The sequence below is a fragment of the Numenius arquata genome, unplaced genomic scaffold (genome assembly GCF_964106895.1).
Source record: "Numenius arquata unplaced genomic scaffold, bNumArq3.hap1.1 HAP1_SCAFFOLD_1538, whole genome shotgun sequence".
Lineage (NCBI taxonomy): Eukaryota > Metazoa > Chordata > Aves > Charadriiformes > Scolopacidae > Numenius > Numenius arquata.
In genome coordinates this window covers 1-15,458 of record NW_027415248.1, presented here as the reverse complement: position 1 = coordinate 15,458, position 15,458 = coordinate 1, and the positions used below count along the sequence as shown (strand labels likewise).

Below are 15,458 nucleotides of genomic sequence, written 5' to 3'. Positions count from 1 at the left end.
GGAGGACGACGACGACCCCCCCCCTCCCCCCCCCCCGCACCCCCCCCCCAAAGTGCCCCCTCCCCGACGGGGCTCCCCCGGGCATCCGGGGGGTACCCCATTCCTCCCCCCCCCCCCACTTTCTGCCTCTGGGGGGGGGACCCCCAAGTCCGGGGGGTGGGGGGGAGGGTATTTTTTGGGTGTCCCCCCCCTCAATGTGTCCTCAGGACCCCATGAGGGGGCCCCCCCCCCCCCCCCCCCCACCTCTTCAGGGCACCCCCGTGTCCTGGAGGGGGTGTCGTCCCCCCCAACCTCAGGGGACCCCAGTGTCCGGGTGGGGGGGTGTTTATCATGTCCCCCCCCCCCCCCCCAAAAAAAATGTGTCCTCAGGGGACCCCAGCGTCCGTTGCGGGGGGGGGGGGGAGGGGGGGTCGCTTCCCATGCGTCTTCGGGGGGGGGGGAGGGGGGCCCAGGCGTCCGGGGGGGGGGGGGGAGGGGGGTTTTGGGGGGGGTCCCCATGCGTCTTTAACGGATGGAGGGGGGGGGGGGTGTCCCCAATATCCCTCCATGGGGAATTGGGGGGGGGGGGGGTGGTGTTGGATTTTGGGGGGGGGAGGGGGTGTCCCCACTTCAACAGACCCAGGCGTTGGGGGGGGGGGACACGCAAGCAGGTTGGGGGGGGGGGGGAGTTCACCCCATTGTTGGGGGGGGGGAGGAGACACCCCCAGGCGTCCGGGCGGGGTTCCCCCCTTCCCCCTCCCCCCCCCCTTTTTTTTTTTTGGGGGGGGGGGAGGGGTGTGTGTGTTCTGTTTTGTGGGAGGGGACACCGGGGGGGTGGGGGGGTGGATTTTTTTTTGGGGGGGGGGGCGAGGGGGGAGGGGGGGGTTGTTTGTGTGTTATTCTATGGGGTGGGGGATGGGGGGGGGGTCCCGATGCGACTATACGCGGGTGGTGGAGTGGGGGTGGGGTAGGGTGCTGTTGTGGCCGGGGGGGGGCGGCGGCGGGAAGGGGGGGCCGAAAGGATGGAGGCCGGCCAGCCCCCCCCCGACCCCCACCCCGGCCCCCGCCACCACCGTGATGGTGTTGGGTGTCATGAGCGGTACGTCCTCGGGGGCTCGCCGCAAAGCCAGGGTGTAGTCCGGGGGGCCGGTGGGGGGGGGGTCGCAAACCACCTTCGGGGGGGTCCACCCCCACAATCCCCACCCCCACCACCCCCCCAAGACCCCCCCCTTTCCGGGTGTTTCAACTGCAAGGACACCACTTCCTCTTCCCCTCCCCCCCCGCCGTGACCCAACAGATCGTTGGGGGCCCCCCCGCCGACCCCCCTCCCCGTGGTGGTGGGGAGGGGGGGGGGTGAGACGTCTGGGACCCCCACCCCCACCCCCCCGCCCTTCGGGGGGTCTCTTGTCCCTCTTGTAGTAGAGGGCGGCGAAGGCCAAGATGTTGAGGAAGAGGAGGGAGGCCCCCACCGCCACCGTCACGCTCAGCTCCGTGGAATAGTCCCGCGAGTCCCCCGGGAAGGGGGCGAAACGTCGGCGACCCCCCCCCTCCTCCTCCTCCTCCTCCTCCTCCTCTTCCTCCCCCCCCCCCCACCCTCATCATCATCATCTTCTTCTTCTTCCTCTAAGGCGGGGAGGGGGGAAGGCGGAAGGGGTCGTCGGGTGGCGACGGGTCGTCGGGGGGGCCCGGCGCCCGGAGGTGGGGGGAGACGGGTGGTGGTGGAGGCGTGGGGCAGCTGGTGGAGGTTGTGAAGGTGGGGGACCAGCTCCAGCCAGAAGGCCACCTTGTTGGCCCGATAGTGGTCGCGGACGCGGGGTTTGAGGCCGATGTGGAGGTAGCGTTTGTCCTTCCCGTCGAAGCGGGTCCAAACCACCTCCTCGAAGCGGTTGGGTTTGGTGTGGATGAACTTGGTGTCCTGGGGGACCGGCTGGTTGGGGTCCCTGTTTTGGGGGGGGAAGGGGGAGAAAAAAAGTAGGGTGAGACCCTGAGGGGGCTTCGTCCAGCCATCTGGCCAACCGTCCAACCAACCGCTCAACTACCCATCCGTCCATCCGTCCTTCCTTCCATCCATCCATCCTTCCATCCATCCATCCGTCCTTCCATCCATCCATGCATCCATCCATCCATCCATCCATCCGTCCTTTCATCCATCCATCCATCCATCCATCCTTCCATCCATCCATCCTTCCATCCATCCATCCATCCATCCCTCCATCCTTCCATCTGTCCATCTGTCCTTCCATCCATCCGTCCTTCCATCCATCCATGCATCCATCCTTCCATCCGTCCATCCATCCTTCCTTCCATCCATCCGTCCTTCCATCCATCCATCCATCCATCCATCCGTCCTTCCATCCATCCATCCTTCCGTCCTTCCATCTGTCCATCCATCCTTCCATCCATCCATCCTTCCATCCATCCGTCCATCCGTCCTTCCATCCATCCATCCATCCTTCCATCCATCCATGCATCCATCTGTCTGTCTGTCCATCCATCCATCCATCCATCCATCCATCCATCCATCCATCCATCCGTCCTTCCATCCATCCATGCATCCATCCATCCATCCATCCGTCCTTTCATCCATCCATCCATCCTTCCATCCATCCATCCTTCCATCCATCCATCCATCCATCCCTCCATCCTTCCATCTGTCCATCTGTCCTTCCGTCCATCCGTCCTTCCATCCATCCATCCCTCCATCCTTCCATCTGTCCATCCATCCTTCCATCCATCCATCCTTCCATCCATCCATCCATCTGTCTGTCCATCCTTCCATCTGTCCTTCCATCCATCCATCCATCCATCCATCCTTCCTTCCTTCCATCCATCCTTCCATCCATCCATCCTTCCTTCCTTCCATCCATCCATCCATCCATCCATCCATCCATCCATCCATCCTTCCATCCAACCAACCACTCAACTACCCACCCATCCGTCCATCCATCCAATCAACCACCCGTCCACCCAACCAATGATCCAACCAACCATGCGTCCACTCAACCACTCAACTACCCAACCAACAACTACCCAACCATCCAACCAGCCCCTCAACCAGCCCCCCATCCACTCAACTACCCCTCCATCCATCCGTCCATCCATCTGTCCAACCAACCATCCATCCGTCCAACCAACCATCCATCCAACCACCCACCCACCCGTCCACCCATCCAACCACCCAACCACTCAACTACCCATCCAACTACTCAACCACTCAACTACCCATCCAACTACTCAACCACTCAACTACCCATCCATCCATCCATCCATCCATCCATCCATCCATCCATCCAACCAACCACTCAACCACCCAACCATGTGTCCACTCAACCACTCGACTAACCAGCCAACCACCCAACCAACCACCCAACCAGCCAACCAGCCCCTCAACCAACCACCCATCCACTCAACTACCCCTCCATCCATCCATCTGTCCAACCAACCATCCATCCAACCAACCACCCGTCCACCCAACCTCTCAACCAATCACTCAACCACCCACCCACCCAACCAACCATGTGTCCACTCAACCACCCAACCACTCAACTACCCACCCATCCATCCGTCCAACCAACCACCTCTCCACTCAACCACTCAACCAACCACTCAACTACCCACCCGTTCATCAACCAACCTTCCACCCAACCACTCAACCACCTAACCAACCCAACCAACCAACCACCAACCCAACCAACCATCCAACCAACTACCCATCCACTCAACCACTCAACCACCTGCCCAAGCAACCAGCCAACCATCCATCCAACCAACCACTCAACCAACCAACCACCCATCCAACCAACCAACCAACCATCCATCCAACCACTCAACCAACCAACCACCCATCCAACCAACCACCCATCCATCCAACCAACCACTCAACCACCCATCCAACCAACCACTCATCCAACCAACCACTCAACCACCCATCCAACCAACCACTCAACCAACCACCCACCCATCCAACTGTCCCACCCCCCCACCCCGTGCACACAGACGCCCCCCTTCTCCATCCCCCACCCCCCGTCCCCATCCCCCATGTTCCCCCCATGTCCCCACGTTCCCATCCTCCCCGTCCCCCCATGTCCACATCCTCCATGTCCTCGTTCCCCTTGACTTGGTGGGGACATGGGGATGGAGTCCTACCAGGCTGTGGGGATGTGGGGACGTGGTGGGGATGGGGGGATGGAGATCCACCAGGGTGCAGGGACGTGGGGATGGAGTCCCATCACGGTACAGAGACATGGGGACATGGTGGGGATGGGGTCCCACCAGGGTACAGGGATGTGGGGACATGGGGATGGACACCCACCAGGGTGCAAGGACATGGGGATGGAGACAGGGACGTGGGGATGGGGTCCCACCAAGGTGTAGGCACACGGGGACATGATGGGGATGTGGGTGATGGAGTCCCACCAGGGTGTGGGGACATGGGGATGGAGTCCCATCAGGGGACATGGTGGGGACGTGGGGATGGGGTCCCACCAGGGTGCAAGGACGTGGGGACGGAGTCCCATCAGGGTACAGAGACATGGGGACATGGTGGGGACGTGGGGATGGAGCCCCACCAGGGTGTGGGGACACCCCCCGCCCCCCATGACCTCATTCCCCCACCCACCCACGCCCCCACACCCCACCCCACCCACCCGGTCTTGGCGAAGTTGGTCCAGTAGGTCATGACGACGGCGCTGAGCATGACGTCGTTCTTGGAGAAGTTGCAGGGGAAGAGGTCGGTGGCCCCCACCATGGGCACCCCGAAGACGTAGGGGATCTCGTCCCCGTGGGCCGCGTCCGCCCACTCGGGCCGCGCGTCCGTCTGGCAGTGGTGGTAGAAGGTGTAGAAGTAGACGGGCGACTGGTACTCGGCGTGGAGCTTGGCGGTGGCCACCGCCGGGGCCACCCACTGGTGGTCGGTGAAGAGGGCCAGCAAGGTCTTCCTCCTCATCTCCCCGTTGTCCCGGTCAGCCCAGTCCGTGTACATGAACTTGATGGTCTCCCGTAGAATGTCCTTGCCCTCGGGGTACCCGTAGAGGTTGTCCACGAAGTTGGAGACGGTGAAGTCGAAGTAGGAGGCGGAGATGCCGTCCTCGCTCTCCAGGGAATCCTCCACGAACTTCAACCCCTCCCCCTGGTTGACCCCGATGAGGATGTCGTAGTTGAGGAACTCCCCCTGTTGCATCAGGATCTCGGGGTCGTCGGGCACCACGTCTCCGTCCACCACCGGCCCGAAGGCCACGTGGTAGCGGGCGGGTTGGACGTCCTGGTCCACCAAGGCCCGGAAGGGTTGACGTCGAAGACATTCCACCGCCGCCCCCGTGTCCGCCCGCTCGCAGCCCACCTTGGCCGCCAGCAGCCGCGTGTACTTCAGCGGCTGGTAGTTGACCGACCAGCTGGAGATGGCCGTCCCGCTCTGCGCGATGGCCTTCTGGAAGAGACCTGTGGGGACAGGGGCATCGGAGAGGGTGGGGATGGGGTCCCACCAGGCTGTGGGGACGTGGGGACATGGTGGGGATGTGGGGATGGAGTCCCACTGGGCTGTGGGGCCACAGGGACGTGGTGGGGACGTGGGGATGGAGTCCCACCAGGCTGTGGGGACGTGGGGATGGGGTCCCACCAGGCTGTGGGGCCACAGGGACGTGGTGGGGACGTGGGGATGGAGTCCCACGAGATGGAATGGACATGGGGACATGGGGATGGTGTCCCACCAGGCTGTGGCAACACAGGGACGTGGTGGGGACGTGGGGATGGAGTCCCACGAGATGGAATGGACATGGGGACATGGGGATGGTGTCCCACCAGGCTGTGGCAACACAGGGACGTGGTGGGGACGTGGGGATGGAGTCCCACCAGGCTGTGGGGATATGAGGATGAAGTCCCACCAGGTTCTATGGATGCGGGGACATGGTGGGGAGACGGGGATGGAGTCCCGCCAGGTGGAATGGACATGGGGACGTGGTGGGGATGTGGGGATGGAGTCCCACCAGGTTTTATGTTCACAGGGACATGGTGGGGACGTGGAGATGGAGTCCCACCAGGTTCTATGGAGGTAGAGACGTGGTGGGGACATGGATATGGAGTTCCACCAGCTTGTGAGGATGTGAGGATGGAGTCCCACCAGGTTCTACCAACACAGGGACACGGTGGGGGACACAGAGATGGAGTCCCACCAGGCTGTGCGGACACGAGGACGTGGTGGGGACGTGAGGATGGAGTCCCACCAAGGGATTCGGGGGGTTCCAGGAGAGATTCAGGGTCCACAGGACAATTTGGGGGTGAGGGGTTGGGTGTCCCCAGGGAGGAGGGGGGGGGACACACAATACCTTCCGAGTGGTGGGAGAGGATGAGGAGGCTGACGCAGGCGGCGCCGGCGCCGGAGCCGAAGATGGTGATTCGCTGTGGGTCACCCCCAAAGTGCCCCACGTTCTCGTTGAGCCACCGCAGCGCCTGGATCTGGTCCAGGAGCCCGTAGTTGCCCTTGGCCGCCTGGTCCCCCGTGCTCAGGAAGCCTATGGGGGGGGGGGGTGGGACACGGGGGGGGAGGACACACGTGGGGAGGTGGCCTCCCCCACGGAGCAGATCATCAGAGCAGTAACCCGTGACGTCCCCACGTCCCACCTATGTCACCAAGAAGGTTCTCCATGGTGTTCCCAAGCCCAACCTGCAGCCCAAGGAGGTTCTTCATGGTGTCCCCGTGTCCCCACACCAAACCCATGACCCCAGGGAGGTTCTCCGTGGTGTCCCCATGACTCTGAGGAGGTTCTCCATGGTGTTCCCATGTCCCACACCCAACTCATGCCCCAAGGAGTTTCTCCATGGTGTCCCCAAGCCCAACCATGACACTAGGAAGGTTCTCCAGGGTGTCTCCATGACCTCAATGAGGTTCTCCATGGTGTCCCCATGTCCCCACATCCAACCCACATCCCCAAGGAGGTTCTCTATGGTGTCCCCATGACCCCAAGGAGGTTCCCCATGGTGTCCCCAAGCCCAAGGAGGTTCTCCACGATGTCCCCAAGCCCAACCATGAACCCAGGGAGGTTCTCCATGGTGTCCCCACCCCTGAGGAGGTTCTCTGTGGTGTCCCCATGACCCTGATGAGATTTCCCACCCCCAAAAAGATTCTCCATGGTGTCCCCAAGCCCAACCGTGACCCTAGGAAGGTTCTCCATGGTGTCCCCACACCCAACCCATGTCCCCAAGGAGGTTCTCTGTGGTGTCCCCAAGCCCAACCATGAACCCAGGGAGGTTCTCCATGGCATCCCCACCCCTGAGGAGGTTCTCTGTGGTGTCCCCATGACCTCGATGAGGTTCCCAACCCCCAAGAAGTTTCCCCACCCCTGAGGAGGTTCTCCATGGTGTCCCCAAGCTCAACCATGACCCTAGGAAGGTTCTCCAGCATGTCCCCATGTCCCCACACCCAACGTACATCCCTAAGGAGGTTCTCCATGGTGACCCCACCCCCAAGGAGGTTCTCTGTGATGTCCCCATGACCTCAATGAGGTTCCCCACTCCCAAGAAGGTTCTCCATGGCATCCCCAAGCCCAACCACGACCCTAGGAAGGTTCTCCAGGATGTCCCCATGTCCCCACACCCAACACACATCCCCAAGGAGGTTCTCCATGGTGTCCCCATGACCCCAAGAAGGTTCTCCATGGTGTCCCCAAGCCCAACCATGACCCTAGGAAGGTTCTCCAGGATGTCCCCATGTCCCCACACCCAACACACATCCCCAAGGAGGCTCTCCATGGTGTCCCCACCCCCAAGGAGGTTCTCTGTGATGTCCCCATGACCCCAAGAAGGTTCTCCATGGTGTCCCCACCCCCAAGGAGGTTCTCTGTGATGTCCCCATGACCTCAATGAGGTTCCCCACTCCCAAGAAGGTTCTCCATGGCGTCCCCCACCCCCAAGAAGGTTCTCCGTGGTGTCCCCAAGCCCAAACCATGACCCCAGGGAGGTTCTCCACGGTGTCTCCGTGACCTCAAAGAGCTTCCCCCATCCCCCACCGCAGTGTCCACCCCCCCCCCAACCCCATACCGAGGACGCCCAGGCGGTAGTTCATGGTGACCACGATGACGTTGCCGTAGGCCGCCAGGACGCTGCCGTCGAACATGTTGCCCGTCCCCTCCATGTAGGAGCCGCCGTGGAGGAAGAGCATCACCGGCTTCTTCCCGCTGTCCCGGATGTCTGGGGTGGGGGGGGGTGGGTGGGGGTGGGGGATGGGGGGGAGGAGTGTTTGGGGAGGGGGGGGGGGGGGCAGGTCAGGGCCACCCCCAGTTCTGGGGACACCCCGGCACCTCGGGAACACACACCCCCCCCCACCCCAATGGGGACCTCTTGGAGGGACAACCCCCCCCCCCCCTCCATCCCCCCCCTCCCCCCCCCACCCCCCAGCACGGGGGACCCCCCCCCCCTCCTCCTCCATTCCCCCCCCCCTCCCCCCATGTCATTTTGGGGACACACACCCCCCCCCCCCCGTTGGTGATGGGGGAGGGGGGTGGGGGTGGGGTCAGAGGTGACAGCCGGGGTCAGAGGTCACGGGCTGGAGCTTTTGGGGGGGGGGGGGGGGAAGTCAGGATTTTGGGGGCGGGGGGGGGGAGTGTTGCCCCCCCCCCCCCGGCCTGTTTCCATGGCAACGTGCCCCCCCCCCCATCCTTTTTAGAGCATCGCCATCACCGTGGCAACGGGGGGGGGGCCTCATTAACGCTGTTTTAACGATGATGGGGGGGGGGGGAGGGATACGGTGGGGGGGGGGGGGGGACACGGACCCCGACGTCCGGGAATGGGGGGGGGGGGGCGGGGAAGAAAGGGGCGGGGAGGCGGGGAGGGGGGGGGGGAACACATGTCCAAAAAAAAAAAAAAAAACCCACCACCAAAAACCACCAAAAAAACCCAAAAACCTCACCCCCCCAAACCCCCCCCCGAAAAGAAGCAAAACCAGCAAAAAACACCAAAAAAAGAGGGGGGGGGGAGAAAAAAAGAACCAAAAGAGGCAGCCAAAAAAAAAAAAGGGGTGGGGGGGTGGGTTGGGGGGGGCGGGGACCCCAAAAGCCGAGTGGGGGGGGGGGGGGAGGGGTAGAAATTTGGAGGGGGGGGGAGGCCCCCGGGAAGAAAGAAAGAAAGAAAAGGGGGGGGGGGGGCCAGGGAAGGGGGGGGTGGGGGGGGTGTGGAAAGAAGAAAAAAAAAAAAAAAAAACCAAAAACCCCAAAAAAAGAACCAAAAAAAAACCCCCAAAAAATAACAACAACAACAACAAAAAGAAAAGAAAAAAAAAAAAGAGAAAAAAAAAAAAAAAAAGAAGAATTTGCCCAAAACTGGAGGAACATGCACCAAAACTACCTGCGTCCGGGGGGGGGGCCGCCGGCCGCGCCGTCCTCGCGCTTTTTGGCGAGCAAACCTGGACCAAAGGGAAGAAAAGGAGGAAAAATTGGGGGGGCCAAAAGGAGGGGGGAGGGGGAGGGGGAGGGGAAAATGGGGAAAGGGGGGGGGGGGGAAAAGGAGGGGGGAGGGGGAAGGTGGGAGGGGGGAGGAGAGGGGAGGGGAGGGGGGAAAAGGGCCCAAAAGTAATGAAAAAACAAAAAAAAACCAAAAAAAAAAACAAAAAAAAAGACCCCAAAAAATTAAAAAATTAAAAAATGACCGTTTTTTGTTTGTTCGGCCCCGAAAAAAGGGGGGGGGGAAGAGAAGAAAAAACCAAAACCCCAAAAATTAATAATAAAAAAGAGACAAAATGAGCCCCTCCCCCCCCAAAGCGGGCGGGGGGAGGGGAAAACGGGGCAAGAAGCGGGGGGGGGGGGCGGGGGGGGCCCAAAATGGGGCCATTGGGGGGGGGGTGGGGGGGGTTGGGCGGGGGATGGACGGACGGACAGAGGGAGGGATGGAGGTTGGGATGGACGTGGGGATGGGCACCAAGAAGGGTGGAGAACGTGGGGATGGAGGGATGAAGGACAGACGGACACTGGGATGGGTGGAGGACGTAGGGATGGATGGATGGATGGAGGGGTGGATGAAGGACAGATGGACACTGGATGGATGGAGGACGTAGGGATGGGTGGAGGGATGGACGATGAAGGACAGATGGACACTGGGATGGGTGGAGGACGTAGGGATGGGTGGATGGAGGGATGGATGAAGGACAGATGGACACTGGGATGGGTGGAGGACGTAGGGATGGATGGATGGATGGATGGATGAAGGACAGATGGACACTGGGATGGGTGGAGGACGTAGGGACGGATGGAAGGAGGGAGGGATGAAGGACAGATGGACACTGGGATGGGTGGAGGACGTAGGGATGGACATCAAGAAGGGTGGAGAACGTGGGGATGGTGGAGGGATGGATGGATGAAGGACAGATGGACACTGGGATGGGTGGAGGACGTAGGGATGGGTGGATGGAGGGATGGATGAAGGACGGATGGACACTGGGATGGATGGAGGACGTAGGGATGGATGGATGGAGGGATGGATGAAGGACAGATGGACACTGGGATGGGTGGAAGACGTAGGGATGGATGGATGGATGGATGGATGAAGGACAGATGGACACTGGGATGGGTGGAGGACGTAGGGACGGATGGAAGGAGGGAGGGATGAAGGACAGATGGACACTGGGATGGGTGGAGGACGAAGGACGGATGGATGGAGGCGTGGATGAAGGACAGATGGACACTGGGATGGGTGGAGGACGAAGGGACGGATGGATGGAGGGGTGGATGAAGGACAGACGGACACTGGGATGGGTGGAGAACGTAGGGATGGACATCAAGAAGGGTGGAGAACGTGGGGATGGGTGGAGGGATGGATGGATGAAGGACAGATGGACACTGGGATGGGTGGAGGACGTAGGGACGGATGGATGGAGGGATGGATGAAGGATGGATGGACATTGGATGTGGAGATGGACATCAAGAAGGGTGGAGAACATGGGATGGATGGATGGAGGGATGGATGGATGGGTGGATGGAGGTTGGATGGATGAAGGACAGATGGACGTCCGGATGGACGGAGGACGTAGGGATGGACACTGGTTGGGTTAAGACATGGCGATAGACACCAAGAAAGGTGGAGAACGTTGGGATGGATGGAGGTTGGATGGAGGCTGCGATGGGTGGAGGACGTAGGGATGGAGGGATGGATGAAGGACAGATGGACATTGGGATGGGTGGAGGATGTAGGGATGGACATTGGATGGGTGAAGGACACAGGGATGGACACCAAGAAGGGTGGAGAACGTGGGGATGGAGGACAGATGGACACTGGGATGGATGGAAGACATAGGGATGGAGGGATGGATGAAGGACAGATGGACGTCGGGATGGGTGGAGGACGTTGGGATGGATGAAGGACAGATGGACGTTGGGATGGGTGGAAGATGTTGGGATGGACATTGGATGGAGGACGTAGGGATGGACGTTGGTTGGGTGAAGGACATGGGGATGGACACCAAAAAGGGTGGAGAACATTGGGATGGATGGAGGTTGGGTTGGATGGACATTGGATGGATGGAGAACGTTGGGATGAAGGTTGGATGGGTGGAGGACACAGGGATGGACACCAAGAAGGGTGGAGAACGTGGGGAGGGATGGATGGAGGACAGATGGACGCTGGGATGGGTGGAGGACGTAGGGATGGATGAAGGACAGATGGACGTTGGGATGGGTGGAAGACGTTGGGATGGACATTGGATGGAGGACGTAGGGATGGATGGATAAAGGACAGATGGACGTCGGGATGGGTGGAGGACACTGGGATGGACACCAAAAAGGGTGGAGAACATTGGGATGGACGGAGGTTGGATGGACATTGATGGATGGAGAACGTTGGGATGGAGGTTGGATGGGTGAAGGACACGGGGATGGACACCAAGAAGGGTGGAGAACGTTGGGATGGATGGATGGAGGACAGATGGGCATTGGGATGGGTGGAGGACATTGGGATGGATGGATGGAGGACAGATGGATGCTGGGATGGGTGGAGGATGTTGGGATGGATGGATGGAGGACAGATGGACGTCGGGATGGGTGGAAGATGTTGGGATGGACGTTGGATGGGTGAAGGACACGGGGATGGACACCAAGAAGGGTGGAGAACGTTGGGATGGATGGAGAACGTTGGGAATGGATGGATGGATGGAGGACAGATGGACGTCGGGATGGGTGGAGGACGTTGGGATGGATGGAGAACGTCGGGATGGATGGATGGATGGAGGACAGATGGATGCTGGGATGGCTGGAGGACCCTGGGATGGAGGTGGCCGTGGGGGTGGGGGTGGGACAGACGGACGCGGGGGAGGGGTGGGGGGGGGGGTGGGGGAGCTGATGGCGCTGGGGCTGCTCCAACCGGGGACACCCCCCCCCCGGAGCAGGGACCCCCCCGGGAGCCTCCAGGGGGGGAGGGGGTGGGGGGGGGTGGGGGGGAGCATCCGGCCGCGGGGGGGGGGGGGTACCCGAGGGGGAGGGGGGTGGTTGTTGTCCTCACCCCCCCCCCCCATCCCCCCCCCCCCCCCCGCTTTTGCCCAAATCTGCTCTTTTTCACCCCATTTCTGCCGATTTTCACACACACACCCCCCGGTTCCCGATTTTCACCCGTTTTTGCCCATTTCCTCCCTTTTTCGCCCCATTTCCCATCCCGGGGGGGGGGGGGAGGGGCGCACAGAGGGCGGGGCAGAGCCCATCCCCTCCCCCCCTCCCCTCCCATTTTTCCCCCCGATTTTCCCTCCATTTCTTTTTTTTTTGCCCAATTTTGCCGGATTTTGCCCCGTTTCTTCATTTCCCCGGGTTTGGTTTTTTTTCCAACCCCGCTTTGCCCATTTCCCCCACTTTTCACCCCCATTTTTCCATCCTCCACCGCCAGCGGCGGCCTCCCCTCCCCCACCCCCACCCCACCCCCCCCTTTCCCCCCCCCCCCCCGCTTTACCCCAAACCCCCTATTTTTCACCCCGTTTCCCAAATCCTCCATTTTTCACCCCAACACTAAATTTGCCCAAATTCCTCCTTTTTCTCCCCATTCCCCACCCCCATTGGACACGGGGATTTGGGGGCGGGGCCTCCCTTTGACCTCCCCCCCCCCCTTTTTACCCGATTTCCTCCTTTTTCACCCCGTTTCCTGCCCGAATTTGCCCCTTTTCTTCCCTTTTTCCTCCTCGTTTCCCACCGCGAAGGGGCGGGGCCCGGCCCCTCCCTGCTTGGCCACGCCCACCTCACACACGGCCACGCCCCCTCCAGGTAGCCACGCCCCCTCCGAAATAGCCACGCCCCTCCCCTACCATCCTCCAATGGGGGGAGGTCAGGGCTGCCCCTCCCCGCCCTGCCCAGATGCCCCGCCCACCCCTGCCTGGACACGCCCATCCCTCTTGGCCACGCCCACCTCCTTCCTGACCACGCCCACCCCTTCTTGGCCACGCCCACCCCCCACCATCCTCCATAGGGATGTCGAGGCTGAGGATGGGGATGCCTTTGTCCTCTCCCAGTCCATCCCAGTTCATCCCAGTCGATCCCAGTCGATCCCAGGTGCCACACCCAGCCCCGCCCACCCCTGCCTGGCCACGCCCACGCCCTATTGGCCCCGCCCACCCCCCACCATCCTCCATAGGAACGTAGAGGCTGAAGATGGGGATGACTTTGTCCTCTCCCAGTCCATCCCAGTCCATCCCAGTCTATCCCAGTCCAACCCAGACCCACCATGCCACACCCATGTGCCACGCCCACCCCTTCATGGCCACGCCCACCCCTTCATGGCCACGCCCACTCCCCACCATCCTCCATAGGGACGTAGAGGCTGAAGATGGGGATGCCTTTGTCCTCTCCCAGTCCATCCCAGTCCATCCCAGTCCCTCCCAGCCCCACCCAGGTGCCACACCCAGCCCCGCCCACTTCTGCCTGGCCACGCCCACGCCCTCTTGACCCCGCCCACCCCCCAACCATCCTCCGTAGGGACGTAGAGGCTGAGGATGGGGATGCTTTTATCCTCTCCCTGTCCATCCCAGTCCCTCCCAGTCCATCCCAGTCCCTCCAGCCCCACCCATGTGCCACACCCAGCCCCGCCCACTTCTGCCTGGCCACGCCCACGCCCTCTTGACCCCGCCCACCCCCCAACCATCCTCCATAGGGACGTAGAGGCTGAGGATGGGGATGCTTTTATCCTCTCCCTGTCCATCCCAGTCCCTCCCAGTCCCTCCCAGTCCCTCCCAGTTCCTCCCAGCTCCCCCCCCCGACCCCCCCCCCCGCCCCGTACCGTCCTCGGTGGGGACGTAGAGGTTGAGGTACAGACAGTCCTCGCTCTGGGCCGCCACGTAGGCGCCGGCGGCTTCCAGGTTGTCGCTGAGCCAGAGGGGGAGCATCAAAGGCGGGGGGCCCCCCCGTAGGTTTTGGGGGCAGGCGGGGGCGAAGGCGGGTGGCGTCCCGCACCCCCCCCCCAAGCGGCCGGCGCCTCGGGGGGGGCCCAACGGCGGGGGCCCAGGGGGGGGGGCGGCGTAAGGCACCCCCAAAAAAGCCTGGACGGGGCCCAGGAGCTCGTTGCTGAGGTCGCGGCGAGCCCCCCGCAGCCGCCCGTACTGGGTGGGCACCACCGGGAAACGGGGGTCCGGGGGGGGGTTCCCCCCCCCCGCCACCGGCGGCGGGGGCTGGAGGGGGGGGGGCTGGGGCGGTTGGGGGGCGGCGGGGGGGGGGGCAGGCGGCCCAGAGGGCCAAGGTCAAGGCCAGCGCCATCGGCGGGGGGCGGCATGGCTGGGGGAGGGGGAGTGGGGGTTTTTTTTTGGGGGGTGGGGGGGGGGGGGTGGGGGGGGGGGGGGAGTGGGGTGTGCTATGGGGTGGCGGTGGGGGGGTGCGACATGGTGGGGCTGGGGGGGGCGAGGGGGGTGTGGGGGAGGTTGGGGGGGGATATGGGGGGCGGGGAGGGTCATACGGGGGGGGGTGGGGGGAGATGGGGGGGTCATTGGGGGGGGGATATGGGGTTTGGGGGGGGTCATAAGGGGGGTGGGGGGAGATGGGGGGGATCATTGGGGTGGGGGGGGGGATATGGGGGGCGGGGGGGCATATGGGGAGGGGTGGGGGGGACATGATGGGGGGGTCATCGGGGGGGTCATTGGGGGTGGGGGGGATATGGGGGTTTGGGGGGGGTCATATGGGGGGGCATGGGGAGAACATTGGGGGGGTCACGGGGGGTCATTGGGGTATGGGGGGGGGACGGGGGGGGGTTGTGGGGGTAACAGGGGGTGATGGGGGGCACGGGGGGGGGACAGACGGATGGGGGGGGGGACAGACGGACGCAGAAAGGGATGATGGGAAGGGGGGAGGGGAGAGGGACAGACCGGGGGGGGTGGAGGGGGGGGGGAGGATGTTAAGGGTTTTTGGGGGGGGGGGGGGGGGGGGGAAGGGAGAGAAGAAGAAGCAGAAGAAAACGTCAGTTGGTGGGGGGGTGGGGCAGGGGGTGTCCGACACCCCCCCCCTCGGGGACCCCAAAATCCCCCAAATTCCCCCCAAAAC

The 15,458-nt window shown here is 62.6% G+C and overlaps 1 protein-coding gene across 1 annotated transcript; it reads right to left on the bottom strand.

Moving 5' to 3' along the window:
• Positions 1–917: 917 nt before the first annotated feature.
• LOC141478540 (neuroligin-2-like) lies at positions 918–14,545 on the bottom strand. Its single transcript, XM_074167570.1, is given in 10 exon segments — positions 918–1,139; positions 1,141–1,212; positions 1,214–1,294; positions 1,296–1,556; positions 1,610–1,919; positions 4,626–5,415; positions 6,300–6,485; positions 8,011–8,177; positions 9,331–9,370; positions 14,209–14,545. Coding segments are annotated over 10 exon segments (2,235 nt in total). The 5' UTR covers positions 14,315–14,545.
• Between the last annotated feature and the right edge of the window lie 913 nt (positions 14,546–15,458).